This window comes from Mastigoproctus giganteus, chromosome 3, assembly GCF_048544385.1.
Source record: "Mastigoproctus giganteus isolate SK-2022 chromosome 3, ASM4854438v1, whole genome shotgun sequence".
Classification (NCBI taxonomy): Eukaryota; Metazoa; Arthropoda; class Arachnida; order Uropygi; family Thelyphonidae; genus Mastigoproctus; species Mastigoproctus giganteus.
Window position 1 is genome coordinate 175672641 of NC_143577.1, and position 22616 is coordinate 175695256.

Below are 22616 nucleotides of genomic sequence, written 5' to 3' on the forward strand. Positions count from 1 at the left end.
GGCTGCTCGTTATTTTATGCTTCAGACAAATTGGGATATTGCTCGTCAGTATGTGACTTATGTTTTCTGAATACACAGTTCACAAATCCCTAATACTGTATCGTGTATCGCATAAGTGAAGCGATGTCCACTTCTTCCAACAGTTGATTCGTCCGCTACTGAAATGCAACAATATACTGAACGCTGCGTTTGTGCGGAGAGAGAGAGAGAGAGCTCTCGGTAACATTAAACTGAAATTATATTTGGCTGCGCACACACACCATCAGATTTGGCCATTGTGAAAATTCCCCCTCCAACAACAATGGTCATTTATCTGCAATCATTAAACTTGGCTGGTGGTGCATGTGAGAGATTTCTAACAGTGCATTGTGTCAACACATGTTTCGGATAGAACACAGAGCTTCAAATTGCACGGAAGACAGATAAGTACGTTTCGCACATAGCTCGGTAATTTTCCATTAATACGGCGATGCACTGCGAGCGTGTATTTCAACTGCGGTGCAGAATAGCTTTGTTATTAAGTGTGCTCTGTTGTACAGGTGACAAGGTGTGTTTATGTAACTCTAATTCTAATTGCGGCGATTAGCGACAATTCAGGATCGTTTTGTCGTCTCGTGGGACTTTTTTTTGTAATGTGGACAGGCTCACGCAAAGCTTAATGTGAGGTAGCCTGTTTAGGAATGATGCACGCTGCATATTTAATGATTTTTTTCTCCAATTTTTAGGCTAGAACAATTTTCCTAAAGGTCAAAGCGAAATGGCTTCCAGAGAACCAGATAAACATTTATATATATATATGAAATGGAGCGTTCCTTCAGTAACAGCATCACGTGTCCGTACCATGCTATATTAAGCAGGTTGGTAGATACATAGAGATGCTGTATGCGTGCAATGGATTATTAGAAAAACTTTGGTACCATATTCACGTGATGGGAGGACCACAATATGGCGAAAACATCATGGACCCATCCCCCAGGTGTCAACAATGCAGGCTGATGGGGGTGGCGTATAATGGTTTTAGTGGTGCACACCGGACCCTTGATACCAGAGGAGCAACATATGAATGTCACAGTTTATCTAGAAAGAGTTTTCGACCAGGCACATCCGTTCTTGGCTGCAGTGTATCCATCTGCGAATGGGCTCTTTCAACAACATATACACTATATCACAAGGTCAGAATTGCACAGAACTGATTCCAGGAATGTGAGAGTGAATTCTGCCATGCCTCCACAGATTTCAATCGAATTTGGGTACCTGTAAAAACCCAATTTGTAAAAACTTTGGGGAACAGTGAACTCAACATGGACCAGCATCCCTGTAGCACGTTTTCGACTCCTCGTTGAGGCCATGATACAGCGAATCTAGACTAAAGGGGTGGACTATCACTATTAGGTAAGCGCATCTGATAAAGTGATCAACCATTCGGTGTATTTAAATCATTTAGATATGTATTATATTGCGTATTCGGAGCGGATTTTAAAAGCAGCTCATCTATTTGATGCTTTTCCGATTATTTCTTGGAATTTTTTAATTCCAATACGTGAAACATGTAGATAGTTTGAAGAGATGGTATATAAAGTCGAAATTGCAAATAAGTGGTTAAAATTCACATAATCACCAACTTAAATTACGAATATAGAAAACATTGGTATTTAATTTGAAGTGATTAAAATAAATTTAACAGGAATTGTTAAATCTGATCAAAGAAATTATGTTACGAAACCAGCATTACTAGTAGGTGCTTTCTGGTTGTTTGATTCTTTATTCCTGAGCAATCAGTGATCCTTCTGTCTATGAAATGAGCTATTTGAAATTAGGAAATTTTAGAAACATCCTGGTTCAGGCCGGAGTGACTTTTTATTTGGTTTTCAGCCACAAGAAAAAATTTTCTGATTCACAAGAATTTTTTGACTGGAAGAGTTCTTAGAGGTGAATAAATTGCATTTTACGTTCCATTATGGATATACAAAATATTCTTTATGATCTTTATCTTAGTTTTTCTTTATCTCCATAATGAAATTAATTTTAATTTCGCTGAAATATAGAATTTTCAGCGAATATGGATTCCAGTAGGTATGATGTTGCTAGGCGACGTACAAGTTGTTTGGAACACATGGAAAGGTTCCTTCCTTCCTTTCCCTAAAGATGTTCAACGGAATCCAGAGAATAAAATTTTCTAGATTTATGTGAAAATCATGCAGTCAGAATATAAAAAAATGGCCCGAAATGATATTTTAAGGAATTTGAAAATGATCTTCTTGCGATGGTTGATCGGAATAGGCTTCCAGTTCATCTCTTATGATGAGGGCGCTGTTTTTTGTTGTTTAGTTCAGCCATGATTCAGTAGTTGGTATTTTTTTCTTATGCTGAAAGAGTAAGAACTTTTTTTTATTATTTCAGTTACTCAGTTCTTTTGCCGGATTTATGAAATAAGCACCTTTTAAAGACAAGTTAACATTGACCGAGATATGTAAGATTTATAATGAAGCCATTCCCTCTCTCACGACCAATGTAGTTGCTGGACGGTCTTCACATGTTAGGATACTGAAGCGAGTGGCTTGGTATATTGCAGGGACGAAGAATGCATTGTAGCAGGTGTTGGATAAGGTCATTGCCGGATCGGGGGTCACGATTGAGGCAGGTGGAAGAATACGTGGCGCACACGATGCATTGATTCCATAACGAGATCTCGGAAACAACTTCCTATAACAAGGTCATGTGGCTTCACATCAGAAAGCCGTGTGTGTGTGTGTGTGTCGGCGAAATTGACTTATAGCGCCGCGTGCGTACAGTGATTTACGGCGAGTATATTGAAAGAGCGCATTACGTCAAACTAGCGAACACATCTGAATACAAAAGAATTCAATTCTTAAACCAGAACTAGTTTAGGGGACAGGTTTCCCCTCCCCTTTCCACAGGGAGATGATTTACTCTATTATATTTTCACCTGGACTGATGACCTAAAGTGTTGAGACGCCTGCGAAAGTAGTTTCGCATTTCGTCTAACGCATCTTTTCCTTCTTTCTCGCTCCCTCCTTAAATTCCTTTTTTCTTCTTCCTTTTCAGCTTAACGTGTTTTGCGAGCTCCGCTGTCTATGATTACCATAAATGTTTTCTTTCTCTTCCGAAGATCTTTCTTGAAGGCAAAATACAAAAAGGGAAAGAAGGTCTCGTGTGTGTTGGGGTATGGGGTAAAAGAAGGGGAGTGAAGGTTATTCCTTTGATGTACTGTATGCGCATCTCTAGCGAAGCTTACGGTCTTTGGAGCATTTATAATTCGGACAAATGACGATGTTAAGGTGATACAAGTGTGTGGAGTGCACGGATCCCATATGAATATATATATATAATGCCAGTATTATTTCTTATGCGAAATCGCACTTTCAACTCATCTGCGATTCTGATAGGGGAGATTTTCCTTCCCGGACCTTTCTGATCTTTATGGGCCTGTGTAGCAACTGGGGCTTGGAGAAATACTCGTTGACAGGCGAGGATTTAAAGAAAAGAATATGGGAGGAGAAAAATCAAAATTTACAGCGTTGGCAGTCTGATGGCTAGATGATTGGAATGGTCTCCTTTGAAGGTGTTGTCGAAAGTATAGGAGAGACGATCGGAAAATTATGCATTTTTCTTTCTCTGCAAGAGAGGAAATCGAAATTAGAAATTTGATGCCACTGCTAGGAAAATCAAAAATTTCAATAGTTTCTGTTTGCAACACTTCGAATCAACTGATGGTTTAAAGTGCTTAAGACATACACTCCTTACTAGTGGCTTACTGCCGCTGACCACAGAGTCTCACAATAATCTGTGGATGATATAAGTCGCTTTTTGTTGTCCTTGGGGGAGAGAGAGACTCTTTTTATTCTACCTGGAAGATCCCTCTACTTTTCTATCGATTGGCTCCTTCTCCATTCTTAAGAGATTGCATTATTATTTATACTTTTCGAATATTTATTCTCACCATGTCTTCGTCTCTGTGATGCTTCTCCCAATACATCTTAGCGTTATTTATTTGTATCTCATTTTCTTTTATAAAATTACAGATTTAATTAATGTTCTCTATGTAGCATTTCATTTCCAGTGATATCTTGCTACACTTGAATATAGCTGTCCATTTATTCCAATCATTTTCGATTGCCTCCCATATCTAGTTTTCAAGCTCCTTTTCCCCTATTCTCTTCCTCCTTCAACCCCAACATTTATTTCCCAAATGTTAGCCCTTATTTCTATGAATTTCTTGTGAGTTCTGCAATCTTTTTGTGGTGTATTCATCATCTTTTTTGACGACACCTAATAAAGATACTGTCCGATCTCTGTTGTAGCTCAACTTACAAAAAGACTTGACCATGATTTAAAATCTAAAACTACTCTGTCTATCCTCATCCTTTCACTGGTCTAAAAAGAATCCACACTCGAAGATTCATATTTGGATTATGGAATAGCTGTTGTTCATAGAAAATTAAAAAATATATATTTAAATTAATAAATAATTAGTGACAATGGTTGGGACTAGATGGGACCGAAATTTGATCTTTAAATGAAGCTGAAGGTCATTATGTTTTGTCTCTATATATATATTCTCCATTTCGGGAGACTGCACACCACCCTGTTCTGTTCTTCCACCCGATAAGTTGGTAGACCTGGGGCTTTCAGGCGGAAAATGGCTCTTCAGCAAAATATGTAGCCATAACCAGTTATTCTGCATTCGTCCCCCTCCCTGAAGTTCGTCACCTATATCTTCTAGAAAATAACCTCCAAGCTGTTTACGTACAAAGAAGCAAAACTGTCCAGTTGCTGGAAAGTTTAGTCGCTATCAACTACTTTGCTATCACCGGCTGTGTTGAGCTAATTACCTGCTCTTATCAATTTTTTCATTGCACCTCCTCAATCCGTCAGGTCACACTCAGTTGCCTCTGCTGCCATTTGACATTAGGTAACACCGAGGAGCTCCGAGGAGTGAACTTTTCACGAACGTTACCGCCATTCTTCCGAAAGCGCCGCTTGAGACGGGGCCACTTGACGGACATAAATCTCCAACCAGCCGTGTGGAAGCTGATAGTGGCTCGGAGGGACGGCGCGCGCTTCAAAGACGACCCTCTTCACGCCATCTTTTAGTTCCATTTCATTAATCTTGCGCAAAAAGTTATTGCAAAGCGTGCCGAATATCTATGCATAAGAGTTTGCCTTTTACCTGTCAGGTATGTGACGATAATGTTTTCGGAGAAAAACGAAGGTAGCCGGCCCTCTTCCGGTTGCTATAGCAACCGCATGCGCTTCTTTGGGAGTACGGAAGGGTGGAAAAGTTAGCCTCCTCTTCTTCCCCCCATCCACTTCCCTTCCCATCGTGCTTTAATAGAAGAGCGCGTTATTAAATCATTAAGAACACAACATTCTAGAAGTTGTGATATGAATTTTTGCTCGTATCGTGGACTATCCTGGACTTTTCCTCAAATGACGCGAAACTACTTTGCGCGTTGCAAATAGGATTATCGGGTTTAAACGGCTCACTTGATTGCCTTCTTAATATACGCATTTAGAAAGGAGTGGTTTCGAGTTAGATAAATGTTGTTGACTCGTTATCAGTTGAGGAATCGACATGATGCATCGGTTACTCTTTCTGTTCTTCGTTTTATTCTGTACTATAAAAGATGTTTTCTCGTCAATTTGATTAAAACTGTCTGTGCTAGAAGTGCCCTTGGTTTGATGCAAGTTTCTGAAATATGTGTTCAATGACACGAATGCAGTTCTGATGTTTTGTTGATTCTTAATTTAGTACGGGCCAGTTTGTTTACCTTCCTAAATGAGTCTGGACATTGTAAAAACGATTTGTATACTGTAATGTTCCAAAATAAGCAAATGTTTTTTTCCCTTTGGAAAACTCACATTACATACCGCACTAAAAATATATGTGGCTCAAACTCCACTGCTGCCAACTGTATAAAAAAAAACTCGCAATATTCTCGACATCATCACGTATGCTGTTGCCATAGAAATATCGATATATTTGGGTTGCGTGATAATTTGTGAACCCTGTGTCACAATCATAATAAATATACAGCCGAATACCTTATTTTCGATTCTTTTATTTAGTTCTAAGCGCCAGTATTGGTTCTTTTCAATGCTACATATGGCATCAAATGATTTAAAATATTCGCCACATGTTCTGGAAGTTTATATAAAAAAAAAAGCAACGTGGCAAATAATCCCCGAAAGCGAAGCACAGAAAGTCGCAAAGTTAATACCATTGAGTAAACACGTTAGCAGTATGGGATATTCAAAACGATACGAAAAGTACTTCTAGTAGTAAAAACTACTCTCGCGAGCTGTTTGTAATGTAAAGCTTTGAAGGAGGCATCTATTGTAATCTTTGCTTACAGCACCTTCTTCCAAAACAACTTAGTTCTGTTTAATGCGCTTTTATCTGAAACTGCCATCAAATCCAGCGGCAACAGACCCATTCTAGATTCCTGTTATCATACAGCGGTATACTTTAAACAAGCTATTTATCTAGCTCTTTTCCTGCGCACTTCAGTTAAGTCCCCCGTTTATATAAATTGATGATGTAATCTGAGCCAGGATACTTTAGAATGCATCAGACGAAGCAATCTACCGATATACATTGCTCTGCAAACGAACTCCAGAACATCGTTGTCGAAGACAGTACGCTCTTTTTATAAGCCCGTTCCTTTTCTTTTCCCTCTCCCCCCCTTCCACCCCCGTTTTTTTTCTTTCTTTCTTCTTCCAAATTGACACTATGAACTTTGTTCAAGAGCGAACCCCCTCTCAGGCACGTGTTTTGTGTGTATTAGGTATTAAAAATGAATGGTACACACTTAATCTCTGACAATAGGTGGACTTAAGCTTCGAGAAATGGCTAAGAGTGAAAAAGGGAAGGCTGCACATCGGTGATAGAAACCGCCACTTGGAAGGGTGATGTGGTTAGGGTTAGTGTTGACATTCAACATTTATCATAGCATAAAACCATTCTTGGACTACCGGCTACTAGCATAAAAGCCTTTTACGCTCGCTGGGGGAAAAAAAAGTGCAGCTGTAGGGTGTTTCGAATAGGGGGAGGGAAAAAAAAGATAGAAAATGAGTGGGGGTATAAAAAAGGGAAGTATTCAGGATTTGCCCAGCGTTCAGTTGCTTTTGTTGTGATTGATCACTCAACCCCGTCACAGCTGACAGTTCTGTTGACTGTTTACCCAACGTGACCAAGGCAGTGCTTCCACCGCCTGTGTAGAGAGACCCTGCATGCAGTTAACTTCCATCAGTAATGTCTCCTGTTATTTAGCTCTGATGCTCTCAGAAAGCGAAATAAGGATGATGTTAGGGACTCTTTGGGTTTTATTTCTGCACTAAAAGAAGAAACGTAGTTTATTTTTTTTTTTAAGTAGACCTAAGATTACCTAAATTGAAAACTCCAGTGTCATATACAGAAACTTTCCAACGATTTTTCCATAGATATAACGAGAGAACGCGTTCCAAAAAATGTCCTCAACTCCCAAAAATGGATGGCAGCAGGATTCATGTAAGATATATGTCCTAACAACAAAATTGAACACTTAACAAAATTTTTATAAACTCCAGTATCTTTATTGTAATATACAGTAGAGGTGAATTGTTTGAAGAGTCATCCTTATGAATTTAATAAACTATTGAGTACACAGGAACGTTTTATTATTAGTAGTATTATTATTAGCCGTATGGAGCAAGGAAGCCCTGGATCTTTTATAAAAAAATTAACCATCTATTTGACTCCATCCTCGCGTACGCATATATGCGACTGTGTTTTAAATATCCTCAACCACCCATGGAGGCAACTTATTCCAATAATTAACAATTGCTGGTTGAAAGAAAACTTCCTGTAATCTAGTCTAAACCCTCCTCCTCTTAACTTTAATTTATTGTCCCTAGTTCTGGAATTATTTATAACAGTGAAAATTTCACTGTTATAAATCCTCTTTCATTTTACTTTCACTTCTCAAAGCCTTCTACACCGCAATGAAATCTCCTCTAATGGTGTAGATTCTAAGCTCTGCAGCTCACATTGGAAGTCTTTCCTCATATGGGCGCCCTTTTCCAGTCTGACCAGACGCATTGCCAGTCTTTGGATACTTTCAAGAAGCTTGATGCCATTTTTTAAGGTGGGATCTTCATTCCTAGACAGAGTATTCCAAGTGTGGAAGCATAATTGCCTTATTATAGAGGTATTAAGCATTTTTGCTATTGTCGGTTTTTTCAGACTCATCAGGAACTTAGGGTGGGGGTATATTGCATCATTATTATGCCTGTACAATATTCTCTCCTCTTGATATCCGTCCTGATTGAAAAATTCCTCCATTTTGTGAATGGACTCCAACCTAGACTTCTTATGAGAATCTTAAATATTCGAAACGGTCAAGATAAGACTAATATTTTTCGACATCATTTATCCATCCGGGTAATTAAAATAGCGCTTAAGACATACAGTATTTACATTAATAGCGTGAATTTTCTCAATCATTTCCCTTCGTATATTGCGCATTTTATCCTCTTCAATACAAGTGGTCTTTATGCATTCTTAAAAGCCACTAACTCTTGTGAAAAGACTTCTAAATTAAGATTCTCCAGTCATGAGTGCTCCGATATCCTTTTTGATGGTAGTAAGAAAATATGAGCTGGTTTTTAAATAACGTTTCTCTCTCTCTCTTTCTTCCCCCTCCCCCTCCCGCTGGCGACACTTTTCTCAGTGACAAAGACATTGACGGCGTTCAACGGGTTTCAGGCGCTATTTGCTTTTCAAATCGCTTTCGAAACACAATGACCCGCATTCTGTAGATGGCGTTATAAATCATTTCTCTTCTCTGCCAACAATGTCTGGGTCATTTCGAACTTCGTGACTGTAATCCGAAGAGAATTTATTTGGGTAATAAAGTTCTCGTCGATCTGCCTCCTTTTTTTTTTTATTTAGGCATAAATTCTCAGGCACTTTTTTTACGAAGTGTCTTTTCCTTTCATCTATTAACATCCGTCTTTCTCCGCATGACTCTTAGAAACGGAAATGATGAACACGCTTCGTTGAATTTTTTCAGAAAAGCATATTTTCAGAATTTAATATCTAACAGAGGGACTATGTGACAGTCTTCAGAATCCTTTATTATACAGCTACTTATAAAACATTCGTTAGGAACAATAAGTATAAATCATTTAGTTTCTTAATCTGGGATCTAAGAATTCCTACAGAATTTCGCAGAAAGTATTTTTATGGTTGGGGAAGTCATTTTAACTAAGTGTTTACTGAAAAACAGGGATGGCATGCTGTAAATTTTTTTTTAAACTGAAAATATAGTTAAACTGTTTAAAACTTAAATCAGGATTTGATAAATACTGATTAGCTGAACAGCATCGATATTTTTGTAGTTCTGAAAACAGGTGTGATTTATTCCAAAACTCCAACTAATCCACTTTATTTTTTATCAGTCAGATTTATATATACATTTTAATGATTTTCATCGACTTTTTTACGTATTTTATATCTCACTACTGTATATTTTATTTTTCCGCATAAATATTAAGGATCTCTGTGTGAAAATAGCCATGGTATGATGATGATCCTTCCATACTGAAAGGTAAAAGCCTTGATTGGAGTTCTTTCTAGAGGGTGGAAGTTTATGGGCTATTTTTCACTCTGTGGCAGAATTAGTTTCGATCAGGTTATCCTGCTTTCCCTCTCCAAAAATTCTGGATTTTCATTGAGCAAATGAACCAAACACGCCCAATTCAATCATCCTAAGAATAACGGTTTTCAGTGAATGATGTTTCAAGAAGATTGAGGTTACACCGAAAATTTATAATGAAATAAATTCATAGGTATTATTTTAACGTAGCGATCTTACACTTCAGATCCATTTTGGATAAGATGTATTTGTTTTTAATCTTAAGGGTCTGGGAAGGCTATCCCTTGGCCACCTTTTATGGAGCCCTGAACTAAGTCAAAATTACTAAGACAAAGTACAATAGTCTTATTTAGTTTCAAATATTAATGAAAGTCTTATTTTCAGTTTCCATCTCTCTCATTTCTTGTTCTGTTGTCATTGGTTTTATTATGTGAAAATTATTTTAAATCCATTCCAAAACTGCTCCCTACTCTTTACTGTTTTAATAAGAGTAGAACTTCCCCTTACATGTCGAATAAGATTGAAACTCTAGGTTCAATTGTACTTCAAAGAAATTGATTTTTAACATGAGAGATGACTGTGTATGATATAGGCGTTTCTACTGATGCCATATAATAGGTGTGTGTCAATCGCCAAAGCAACTAAGGCTATGAGGCATCAGTATAGTTTCTGCAATTATGTGTATTGCTTGATGGATTATGAAAACGGCTGTAAAATTTTCGTGTTATTGACGAGATTGGAACTCGGGCCTTTTCCATCCGGTGTGGGAGGGCGGTGAATATAACTGCTGTGTTATCCGCGAGGGCATGTATACAGTAGGAGTGGGAGTCTTGTAGGAAGTATTTGTATAGACGACATATCAGAGGCAAGGAAAGAAAGGATTCCTTTGGAAACCAGGAAATAGTCATTACTCTGTTTGTGACGAGATGGATTTGTTCGAATTATTTCTGGGAAAACGCTGGTGATGAACGCCAGTGAATATAGTATGTTCCAAGGCTTGTTCCCTTTTTTTTCCAGGGTGTGAGATCCCTTTACTTCCTGTTGATGTTGGCCAAATTATTCCTCTCGAAAAGACCTTAAGGATTTCTGGATGGTAAGCAACAAATCAGGGAGATTCCACTCATCAGTTCAATACTTGTTTTGCTTGATCATCAATCCTAATCTTAAGTTGATAATCAGTTAAACATCCTATTGAGCGAGAAACTGGGCGGCTCTTCATCATTGTTTTGGGATGTTTGATCAGCAGTCTCCTTTCTTCGCGAGACATCTTGCCTGTTTACCCTCTTATTTCAGTCTGACATCGAGCGCCCCCCCATCTCCCCTCCCTTCTGCTATTCAGTCCCTCTCTTCTGATGCTGGCCACACAATCTTTCAGTGCATTCCCCACACGTACGGCACAAAGGGTGGCTCCAAAATTAATAGCCGCCGGTATCCGACACGGCTGCAGCTATGATGTAGGTACATGCTAACGTGTGCGGCGCTGCTGTAATAAGGTGCCATTTATCATGACGTAATTGCAGAATATCTGTAATTACTCTCCTCACTCGTAAAAGGACTTTACAGAGGGGACGTCGTCAGCAGTATACAAGCGGAAGTCATAGCCATTAACAGTTCTGCTGGACACAATACCTGTGTTTAAACCTGCGCTTTCCTCTACTGTGTGTAGGGAGTTTTGAAGGGAGGGCCCGCACCAAATAGTTTATTCGTCGCGTGCGTTCAGTCTGTGCGCAAGTCGAGCTTGTTAATATACCTACAGAAATTTGGCACAACCAACAGCATTTTACCGAATGGTCATGATTTACTAGATTCTATCGTGGGTCATTGACTTCGCCAGGATGCATTTAAAGCAACCTGGGGGGAAAAATGGTCAGTCGCTACCTGGATGCATCAAGAGAAAATGAAGACCACACCCTTTTATTCATGGTTTGAGCAACGAATCGCACCTTTCTCACTGCACGTCACCTCTTTCGTTACTCGTGATTTATTGTAGCCTAAGTGTTTTCAGTGTGTGTGCAACTCGGATGACTAGTAGGGAGGTGAGCTACAGTTTCAAGCTTCCTGAGCCAGGAATTTATAGAAGCTTCTTCTGTTAAATACCTGAGCTATTTTCTTTTCTTTCCGAATAGCTGTTTAGTGTGGTCTTTGTGAATCTTTTCGAACGACATAACCCTTACGATGTTTAAGGCATTCTTTTTCCTTTCATGCAGGTATCAAAATGTCCCAATACCTTCCTGATCTCAAGGGAAGCTTGGAACCGTTGTTCGCCTGCCTGCTAGCTGCACATTGAGATACTTTAGTGTATGGCAGTAGCGATCGGACACTTTTTTTTTTTTTTAGGTAGTTTTCACTTAATATCACTTAAGAACCTGTAGTTTAGTATTTCCCAATAACATTATCTAACTTCCAGGCACCCAGTGATGCAGATATTTTATTATAAAAGCAGCTGGGTTAATCAGAAATTCTGTATATTAGATTGACAACTATGCAACCCTCCAAGAGTAATCGAACACCATAACGTTTGGAAAAGCACTAGTCTTAATGACCAACTTAATTTGTACACCTACCTTTTTCCCTAATGACGCCATCGATCTGTCGTGGTCCACTTCGAACTTGTTCCTTATAGCAGACAGCTAGAATTTGTGTCCGTTCCTCCTTCGGTGCAGTTGCTAGTCCAGTGCAGTTGCCAGTTCATTAAAGTTCATCTCAAAGTCCATCCTTTAATCCAACCTTCCATCGGATTCAAGAGTGAACTCCAGGTAGTTCAGATGAGTTTTTGGAAATCTTATAAATTATAAATCTGAAAGCAGAAAAAAAATTGCTAGCTCTATGAGATGGAACTTTTTATCTCTTCCTATTTCCAAAGAACTGCCAGAGTGGGTCACCACCAAATTACTGAATATGACAGTGTAGACTCGACATTGATGGTTTTCGGCATACATCCAACAGTGTGAGTCCAAATGGCGAAAAGCAACGTTATACCATTCTCCATATCTACATTCCACCCTCTGATCTAAAGAATGTAATGCGATTTATCACTCGATTGGACCTCTTTCCACGAATCCTGGGCCACTGCAAACAAAACGTCTGGTGCTCGTTCATGACATGAGATGTGTAAGCAAGAGCTTCCATAAAAACGCGCGTTGCGAGCCTTCCTATAGACGCTGGATGTACTTACTGACACTCATAGAAATCTAGAACTCCAGAGGAGTTTCACAAAGAACATCACTTGATTTATTTTCACCACTTTCTTCGGGGATAAGCAATTCCTGTCTGTCACTTTTTGTCCTACCAGACTCTGCGCACACTTACATCTCTAGTCTTCAGTCAAGTATTTCTAGGTTGATATGTGTAACTATTGCACACAGTGACAAATTACTGATATGGCAGTCGACGATTAAGCCTCTTTGAAACTTCATAAACGGGTTGTCGAGGCTAATTCCGCTTGTTTGGGATATCTGTGTTGTTGTCTATACACCTCTTTTAAACATGTTTCGCTTTGCGCAACATCTTGTTCACATCAGTTCACTACTAATATTCTGTTCTGCTAATACATCGGCGCGACCAGATAAGTCAGAAGAATTTAAAGTGCATCCATGATCATTTTCAATACAACCATTACCGTATTTAGCAGTCACGTGCACTTTAACTACTAAAAACTGAAACGTGTGTGCTGTTGCACATGGAGTTTCAGGCTTTAAGGAAAACTTTCCTGTTTATATTCCTGGATGGTCACATAGGTCAGAGGGTTGCGCAAGGTGGAGAGTAAAAGAACATGACCGTATTTAGCAATCAAGTGAGTTTGAATCGCGGTCAACTGAAACAGGTGTCCAACTGTGCCTTCACGTTTGATCACTTGTCTACCTCAGGCCATTTCGATAACCAAAAGTATTCGGACATTCTTCACCTCTCCCTATGTGTCTGAGAGCCCGCCCAGGTAATACGGTGACTGCTTGCTGTTCTTGCACGTAAGAGTGGAAAAGATCTTGTGTGAAATCCCTTCAAGGGCTGCTAACTCAAAGCTAAAGTTTTATGGGCTTTTTTGTACATTGTAACCAAGTTGGTCTGTCTTGGATAAGGGTTGTAAGGTATTTTTTGCCCCACGAAAAACGGACAAACAACTCACAGAATATTTACAAACACAATACGCTGATGATAGTCCACTTGCACCAAAGCACTATCAATCATAGCTATGCCACTTATTCGGTGATGATAAAAAAGTTTGGAGGTGAATCATACACTGAATCGGTTCCTGGGGATAAAATTGATAAATCCTTTTACAGTATTCATGAATAATTAATCATCAAATTCTGTCAGAATAAAACCTCAAACTTAATATAAAAATTAGGAATTTATGACAAATTTTGACCGAATGTAAAAAAAGGTTCCCTGCTTTACTCGGTTTTCCAACTATTGCAATTGCCCTGAGGGGGTTTCTGTTTATTAATTCTTATATTTTTTCATTTCAAATTATTTTTCCAGCTAGCTGATTCTTTATCATTTTTCTTTATTTTCAATTTTCTCTATTTTCACCAACATAAAACGTTATCGGGGGCTGGGTTGACACAGAGGGTACACAGTTTTAAAGTATTCTGATATTTTATATACAATATCGTAAGATATCTTGAAGAATATGCGATATAATGGAACGTATCCAGTAAGGGTTTTTTTTTTTTACCAAATTACTTAATGTATTCTTGTCATACGGACTCGTGCTTCGTGCTCTGGTTTCAACTATACTTTGTCCTCTTTTGGACAGAAAGAATTTTATTTTGAATCTATCGATTCAAATCAACTGTGCGTATATCCGCTGGATCCCCATGTGATTCACGAGTGTCTGCTCACTTCACTATTACCATTGCAGCTTTAACTTGGCTGGCTTTGCCAGGAATATTCGTGTTCTGACAACTTGATATTTAGTCTCATCACGGTCTTTTGTAGATTACTTATTCGCAACATTAATGCAGTTCTGGCTTTGCTTGAGCGCCGTTGTAAACGTTAGCACTACCTGTGAATTAATGATAAGCCGACAGAGAAAGTAAGAATGAATAATCGAATGGTATTTGAATAATAAGCAGTTCGAGTTAATAGCATTCTGGTTCATGGTACGTGCTGTCTGCGAGTGTCGAGGTCGAAAAACAAATGGTATTTCAGTGTTTACTTATCTCTCATTCCTTTTTTTGCTTTTCTGTCTGAGTTTGTCTCGTTATATATGAACACGTGGCCTATTTGATCCACCCGTCCTCATAAAATAAAACTCCACATGGAGACTGAGTTTTGGTCTGGCTATTCGTAAGACAGGACCCGCAAAGCTATGGCGCATGTGGGTGCCATTTTTTTAAAGCATAAAATAGGTGAGATACGGTATTATATATAAAAAAAAAAAAAACAGCAACACACGAATAAAGTCTTCTATTAGTTTTGTCATAAATTTTTGAGAACATCTTTTCCCCAATGAATTTATCTTTCATTTTAGACAGTTTGTGGGAATAAACAAAATGCTCGTATAGTTAATTACAATTCTTGAATTCTCAAAGAGTAACAGTGCAGTGTGTCCATTCCAGTATTGGTATCTTGGGATTTGTTTCATTGAAGACACAATGAACTTACTTTTCTTACCGTCCCAATAATGGCTCATGGTTTCATACAACGGGTGTTTACTGCATTGGATCCTTTTTGAAAGGAAATTCCTTTCAAAAGGATCTCTTTTGAATGGAAATGATTTTCAAGTACTGTTCAACAGATTTTTGCTTCGTTGCGCAGTTGATGATTTGAAGGGAGCAATACAACACTAAGAGTTCTCAATCTCCACATGAACTTTGCAAGTTCCATTGCAAAATATTATTATTGGAGATTCTACATGTCATTTCGCATAGAGCTGGATATATCGAGCATGTTTGCCTTTTAGGACTGTATCTCCTGTTTTAAATAATTTAAAAATAACGGCGTTAACGATCTTATGTTTTTTTTTTCTGTAAAAAGTTAAATGATTCGGTGAAAAAAATCGTTTCTAAGTTATAATTAAATATTTTTATAGAAATGTTTAGTTAGAAATCTTTTTAATTGTATGGAATTTCGAAATTATTTTCCCACTAGCTGATTTTCTTGAACTTTAATTTTTTGTAACGATAATTCATTCTTATTGAATACTTAAAGTACGAGTGGCCCCTTTCTTGAAAGCTGAGAAGGCATTGAAATAAGGTAGTGGTTTCAGCCAGTGCTAATAAAACGATATCTACGTGTACATCGTATTATATTACATGTTTGTTTTCATTTCAGGTGGCAGCCGGTAGGGAGTAGCTATGAATGCTAACGACAACGGTGATGTGGACCTGAGTCCCTACTGGGATAGCGAAGATACGGAATACGATTACTGTGACTGCCCCGGACCTCCTCCTCCCCCACAGTTTGTGATACCTCCCCCTCCTCCTCCTCCTTCCCTCCATTTGTGCCGAGGAGGTGACCAGACAGAACTACAGCACTGCCACATGGAACCCGTGGGGGCGGAATACACTCAGACTTCTTTTCCTTCTTTGCCAATCATTGCCGTTTGTTCGTCCGTAGTTCTCGTGGCTCTTCTGGTGACCTCCTTTTTGTTATGGAAGTAAGTAACATTACGTTAAAACTAATATTATCGTCTTATGTATATTCATCTTTTTATTCCTTTAAATTACTGATTGGATTATGTGTACAGGAAAGCAACCATGGAACAAGGAATGGTCCAATTTGTTTCTATAAATATATTGAAGACAAAATACCTATTTTTAATTTAAAGAAATTGAATTTAACTTTATTAGTGTTTCTCTTTTCTTTAACTTTATTTTCAGTATAATTTATAAATATTTATTCTTCGCTTTTTCATTGGCTCTGCTTGAACTTTCCATTTTTCTATGTATGAACAAATTGAACATTCTTTTATGTTTAATAATTTGTGATGTTTTCGCGAACTTAGATAAACGAGGATATTTTATCATCAGCAAACCCAACGGGTTGTCCAAAGATGGATATTTTATTTCAATAAAAGGATTTATAATAATAATAAAATGCGAAATGAGGAAACTTTTGCGTTCTTTATTATTGAAAAGCAAGCTGCGAAGTCATTCTTTATTGAGTTAAGCCCTGGTGTGGCAACAAGTATCGAGTTACCATTACACGAATAAGAGTAAACTTTATTTACATCAGAACTCGACGAGCTTAAGAAGAGTTAATTGCAGACATTATTCAGAGTACTTGTTCGGAATATTAACCCTTCACATACAGACATTTCGTGCCGTAATTGGTAGTTTCGAAGATCAAAGAGCTAGCAGCAAAATAATGCTCACACACCATAACAGATGGTATTGATGATGGCATGTAATGGCTTTTTAAAACTGAACTAGCTACAAGCATGTTCTCTATAAGGAATAAATCTATCTCTGTTACTTATTTGAAAGACTTATCTGGAAAAGAATGTGTGATCGCGGCTTCGAAAAGAGGCTTGGATCAAATTACTTGTAGTAAAGAAACTTCAGTTTATTCTTTGGACAGCGATTATTCTTAGCGATTTTCTCATAAATTTCATTATATGACAGCCCCCCGTAATGCTTAATAACAACTACCCATTGATGGGGATTGTGATTAATACATTTTGTAAATGGTGAAGTGTAGCTGATGAACATAATCGTTTAGTTTGTCAGAAATCATCCTTGTACTTAAGCACAGATGAAGCAGGCGGCCGATGGTAGCGTCTCCCATTACGCTCTAATGCTTCAAATCCAAAGAGACCACCATTCATTCTACTGAAATCAAAATTTGGAAATGATATCCTCTCGAAGAATTTGTGAAATTTTTCTAATTTATACTGTAACGTAACTTGTTTCCGCATGGACCCTGAAAATTAATCTCCAGCACCCATGATACTTTTTTTTTAGCAGCTGCTGTAAAACTATGGTAGTGAGGACACCATTTATGCATGTTTTATTTGCTGTATTTACCGAAGTGTATTTCTACTGTGTTTATCAGTGCAATATTTTTAAGAAATTTGGTCATTTATGGTATATTTATCTCTTATCCTAATAATTACCACCAAATCTCAGTTATTGAAATGCCATGGATGCATTTTGGGTAGAACACGAAGTGGTTCTTACAGTTCCACAGATTTTGACTGTCTCGTTCTCGCTCTAAAACAACCTAACAATAGTGCAGGTCTATTCAATCTCATTTATATTCAAATTTGCATAACTGGAATGGAATCAAGATGCAATTCAAATGCAAGATGCATGCAATTCAAATGCAAGATGCAATGCAATTCAAAGGAGCGAAGCGTTCTAATGCTCTGACCAGGTAGTATATTTTCTCATATTGTCTCTTGATAGAGGGAATTATCTTATTATTTATTATGATAATGGGAACTATCCGATTACGGATACCAACCTGGTCCACTGGCAAGAAATCCTTTTCCACTGTTCATTATGCAGTATCAGGTCCGGTCAAATAAAATGTGGTTCATTTTCTTCAGTTCGATGAACCTGAACTTTACTTCCCTCCCGTCACACACACCTGAATGCTATTTTCTAGTACGTGCTGTTATACATTCCCGCTCAGCAAGTCGTAAAAATGAAATGTTACACCGTCCAAGTAATAAGGAGCAGCTGCAATCTAACACGGTGGTTATCTGGTTATAAACAGATGGCCGGCAAGATTTTAATGAGGTTTCCATTCTTGTAAATCTTTCTGATGGGAAAGTGCCATTATATTCAAGGACACCTATTTAGAGGAATGTGGCATTATATTTTGTTAAACGTGCTGTGATGTTTATCGGGGCAATATCCTTAAAGAAAATTTGGTCATTTACAGTATATGTAATTTTATCTCTTGGCAATTAAGTACAAAAGGGTGGGTGATGTACACAAATGACTACTTTGTGGAACACAAAAGCACCCAATCCATGGACAGATATATAAGGAACACTAGTACTGCGGGTCCATCAAGAGATGTTGGCAATATTCTTACAGTATACTTGCGCGCGTTGGATATCATATCTCACTTCTTGAAAGGTAACCAAGTGGATCCAGATGCCTGGTGGCTCTTTCCACTTTTGGATTAAGATCTGGCGTTTGCGTAGATCAGTAAAGCAGGAAGAAATTTCTTTCGTGTTGCTAGAACGGAAGTGGATGTGAAGTTGAATTGGGCAAAATCAGACTGTATTATAAAGTAAACGTGCACTCACGTCATGGATGCTCATAAGCCACAAAAATTCGGTTGGAAAAATCCTGCGTTGTGTTCAGTCAATGGCATGGCGCCATTCTTCTAGGGATTGTAACCATTATCGGGGGAAAGAATCATATCTAGATTAGCCTGGTCTGCAACTATTTTCTAATTAAGCTTATCCAACTAGCTATTGATCTATGGATATCAGGAATCTCGATGCTTTGTCTTGGTCTTGCCATACAGACGATGCAGTTTGAGCCAACATTTGTTTTCCTGGCAGATCCTTTTCGCTCTTCCAAAGACGAGATGTAATATTCAGGCCATTCTTTTTGTCATAATGGTCAGGGTAATCCATTTATGATGTACAATCCTACCAGGGTCGTATCAAGTCTTTCAAGCACCCAAATCCAAAAAAGAAAATGCTTCTCACAAAGTGAAAATATCCAATAATACTGTATTCATTTTATTGCTGCACCACTACACGAAATGGTTCCGTTGATACCATTCGTTTTTCCGTCCCTGAAAGTTAATGTTTCTGACCGATTTCATCTTAACATGGTCCTGATACTGACCAGCTTCTAATTCCCTCAGTACCGACGAATCATTTCCAACTATACTTTTTCTTCTGACTACTCGTTTAAGTCCTCTGTTACAGAATGGTGGATCACTCTTATTTTATTTAAAAGCTAATATTAAAAATCTGTCAGCATATATAGGCCTACACATCTGTAGATACACGACTAATGTGGAAAAGACCTGAGTTCGAGTTCCGTCTATGAGACGAGGAATTTTTATTAACCTTTTTCACAATGTGACCGAATTAGTCGATCTCAGGCAAGGGTAGCTTGGTTTTTTTCTCCCGGAAACTCGAGTTTTTCGTCCAGCAAAACATAAAATCAATCGCAGAACACACGCAATTTATAGACAGTATTTTACAGATCACTGGGAAGATACATGGAGCAATATGGCCTAAGTCGCTGATGCTCCTAAAACCCTAAAAAAACAACAACAGTCGGGCGATGGACAGCGGTTTTCCTAATAAATTATCTGCGAAATGTATAAATGGTAGAAACAAAGGTTGATTTAAGAATAAATATAACGATTCAATTTTTCACTCTTCCTAGAAATGCAGTCCTAACTTATCACAAAAATTAGTTTAGTGTTGAACCTATCCGGCCTGTTTTTAATGTGTTAAGGTTAGTTCTAAAAAACCAGTAGCTTATTTTAACCAGCCACTGTTGTAAAGGTGTTGTTTCAAAGTTCGCTTCTAAACAATAAAAAAATCCAGCCTGTTCTCTTATAGCAAGTAAACCATCTTAAACAAACATTAAAGTGTAGTCGCCCAACACGCTATCCTGATGTCTTTATAATTAACCTGTGGAAGTCAGCGTCTGTCAAGTATTCCACCCGTTAAAGCCAGCTTTAAATTAAACCATCGAACCACTGGGAAGATACACGCACGACACACACACAACCACACCGGTGCCTTAAATACGCATCAATTAGGTAGCACACTATCGTGCCACTGCCCTGTTTGGAGACTGGCAAATGATTATCAAGGTTACTTTTCAGTTAGAGAATAAGGATGATTGGGAGAGATAGAGGCGCAGTACGCCTCTCATAAAAATGTTTTATCGACAACATCAAATGCGCATTCAAACCATTAACCGTGAAAAATTAGCATCGAATCCAGTTTCTCACATAAATAGGATGAAGGGAGAGAGAGATGGTAGTTCCCTTCATCAGAATATCATTACCGCCTTGGTGGGGGAGGAGAGTGGTCTCAGCGGTGATCCTGTTGGGAGCAGGAGGTGGATACGCCAGGCGCTACACCTGCTGATAAATGGAGTGATGAAGAAATGAAACAGACATTAACGACTTCGAAGCAGAGTTGGTAGTTTCAGACTCCCGGATGTGCGCCCATGCTTGTAGGCTATACTTCATCTAATCCATTGTATCCTATTTCGGAGAATGCGAAAAAAATAATAGTAAGGACACTTAAGCAGTCTAATAGATTCTTCTGCAGTGTGGATTACTGGCTTTATTTCTCCTTTTGCATCTTCTGATTGTTTTTAGATATCCGAATTAACATTCTAACTCTAAAGCAATCTTGTATTTGGATTTTTTTTCAGTGATGCGTGCCGGCAGATACTTGAATATACCAAGGTTTGGTCAATTTATTAAAAAATATAAAATAAGCGCCTCATTTTGTGACAAGGATTTTATATCTCTTCTGGATGTCGTGTTTCTGTATAGAAATTGTAACTAGGTTGCTCGCACATGCGTGTATCCAATCTTACGCCCTCGATAAGTTTAGACCACTGAATGTTGGTCTTTGATGATAGTTTCGCGATATGCTGTTTAAAACTCACAAGCTAGAAGTCCCAAGAGAACGGAAGACACATCATTATATAAATTTAGTACAAAAATTAATAATGTTTCAAGATTCCTCTGAATCTCGTTGTTGAAGCCTGTAAAAATGTTCATTTTGCGATAAGATTCCATAAGAACTCCAATTCTGTATATGCGGGGTCAAATAATTCAATTAAGACACTTAAGAACATAAGAAATTCTCTTAAGTGTCGCATCCCCACCGCTTTACCCTATAAGCTTATTTTAATCCAGTTATAAATATACTTATGAAAGTTAAATCGCTTAATTTATTGAACAGAAGTAAACAGAAATTAATAACATTTCTGGAAAGTTTTTTTTTTTCTTAAAAAAAAAAAAAAACTCTCCTAGTGGGCCATCCCACAATTCTCATCATTTCTCACACCGAAAGATTTATTCCAATAAAATATCATCGATCATCATTGCCTGGAATCGCTGGCATTCTTAATAACCAACTAACCGAATCCTTTCTGGACTTCTTCAGCTAACCCACCATGTTCTAATTTGCAGCATCTGATTTATCTACAATCTCTTTCTCTCCAATGAGATCATGAAAAAGTTTCAGCGAGAGTGCTGTATCAACTATCAATGGGCTACTGTCATGGCTCGAAAAAAAATCAGCTGGTTAGGTTGACTGCTGTTTAGTCTCCCACCAATCAAATGGCAGAAAAATCTAACAACAAAGCATCATTTTTCAAAGTGCTGTCGCTACAAAGACAACAAAAGAAAAGTGAGTCGTTTCCTCAAACGACGAAGATGCTGAAAGAAAAGACGGGATGGCAGGGGGGAGGAAACGAGAGAGAGAATGCTAAGAATTTTTTTCACTCTCTTGGTCGTTGTGGTTTCTTGACTATTGGTTTGTTCTGGCAACTTGCCACCTTCTGATGACGTGGACTGGAACATCTGACAGAGGGGAAAGGAAGAAAAACGGGGACAAAAGTGTGCTGTTAAACGTCACGTGCGACTTTTTTCCCCCCGGACTGTACTATTGTAAGTTTATGTCGCACCAAACACCGCAGCACACGTGGTTACTGGGGCAACACTAATTACACAAAGGCCTCCAGAATTTTCGAAAGCGAAAAGGAATTCCTACTAAGAGAACGAAAAAAAAAAACATGGTTTGATGTTATTCATTCCCTTCGGCCACTTATTTGGATTTTTTCCCCTTTGTGGGGAAAACTTTTTTTTATTCTTTTATAATCTATTCTGTCGTATTTTCTTTCATTTTTGCCATCATCGTTTGCGTTCCTCTGTTTCCTTGTTTTCCTCCATCCCCTTTCTTGACTCGTTTTCTTACACACGAGATTTCTTTAACCTGTCGTTGGCGCTTGGTTGACATTTCTTAATTAACTAGGCGCGCACTCTAAGAAAGCCTCTTTT

General features: G+C 38.2%; 1 protein-coding gene across 1 annotated transcript in view; it reads left to right on the plus strand.

The window, feature by feature from the left end:
• LOC150088426 (uncharacterized) overlaps positions 1-22616 on the plus strand; it is a 134451-nt gene that overhangs the window by 33971 nt on the left and 77864 nt on the right. Inside the window, exon 2 of the mRNA XM_090370770.1 lies at positions 15936-16260. Within this exon, the coding sequence (XP_090226896.1) occupies positions 15959-16260 (302 nt within the window). The 5' untranslated portion in view covers positions 15936-15958. The remainder of the gene's footprint in view (positions 1-15935; positions 16261-22616) is intronic.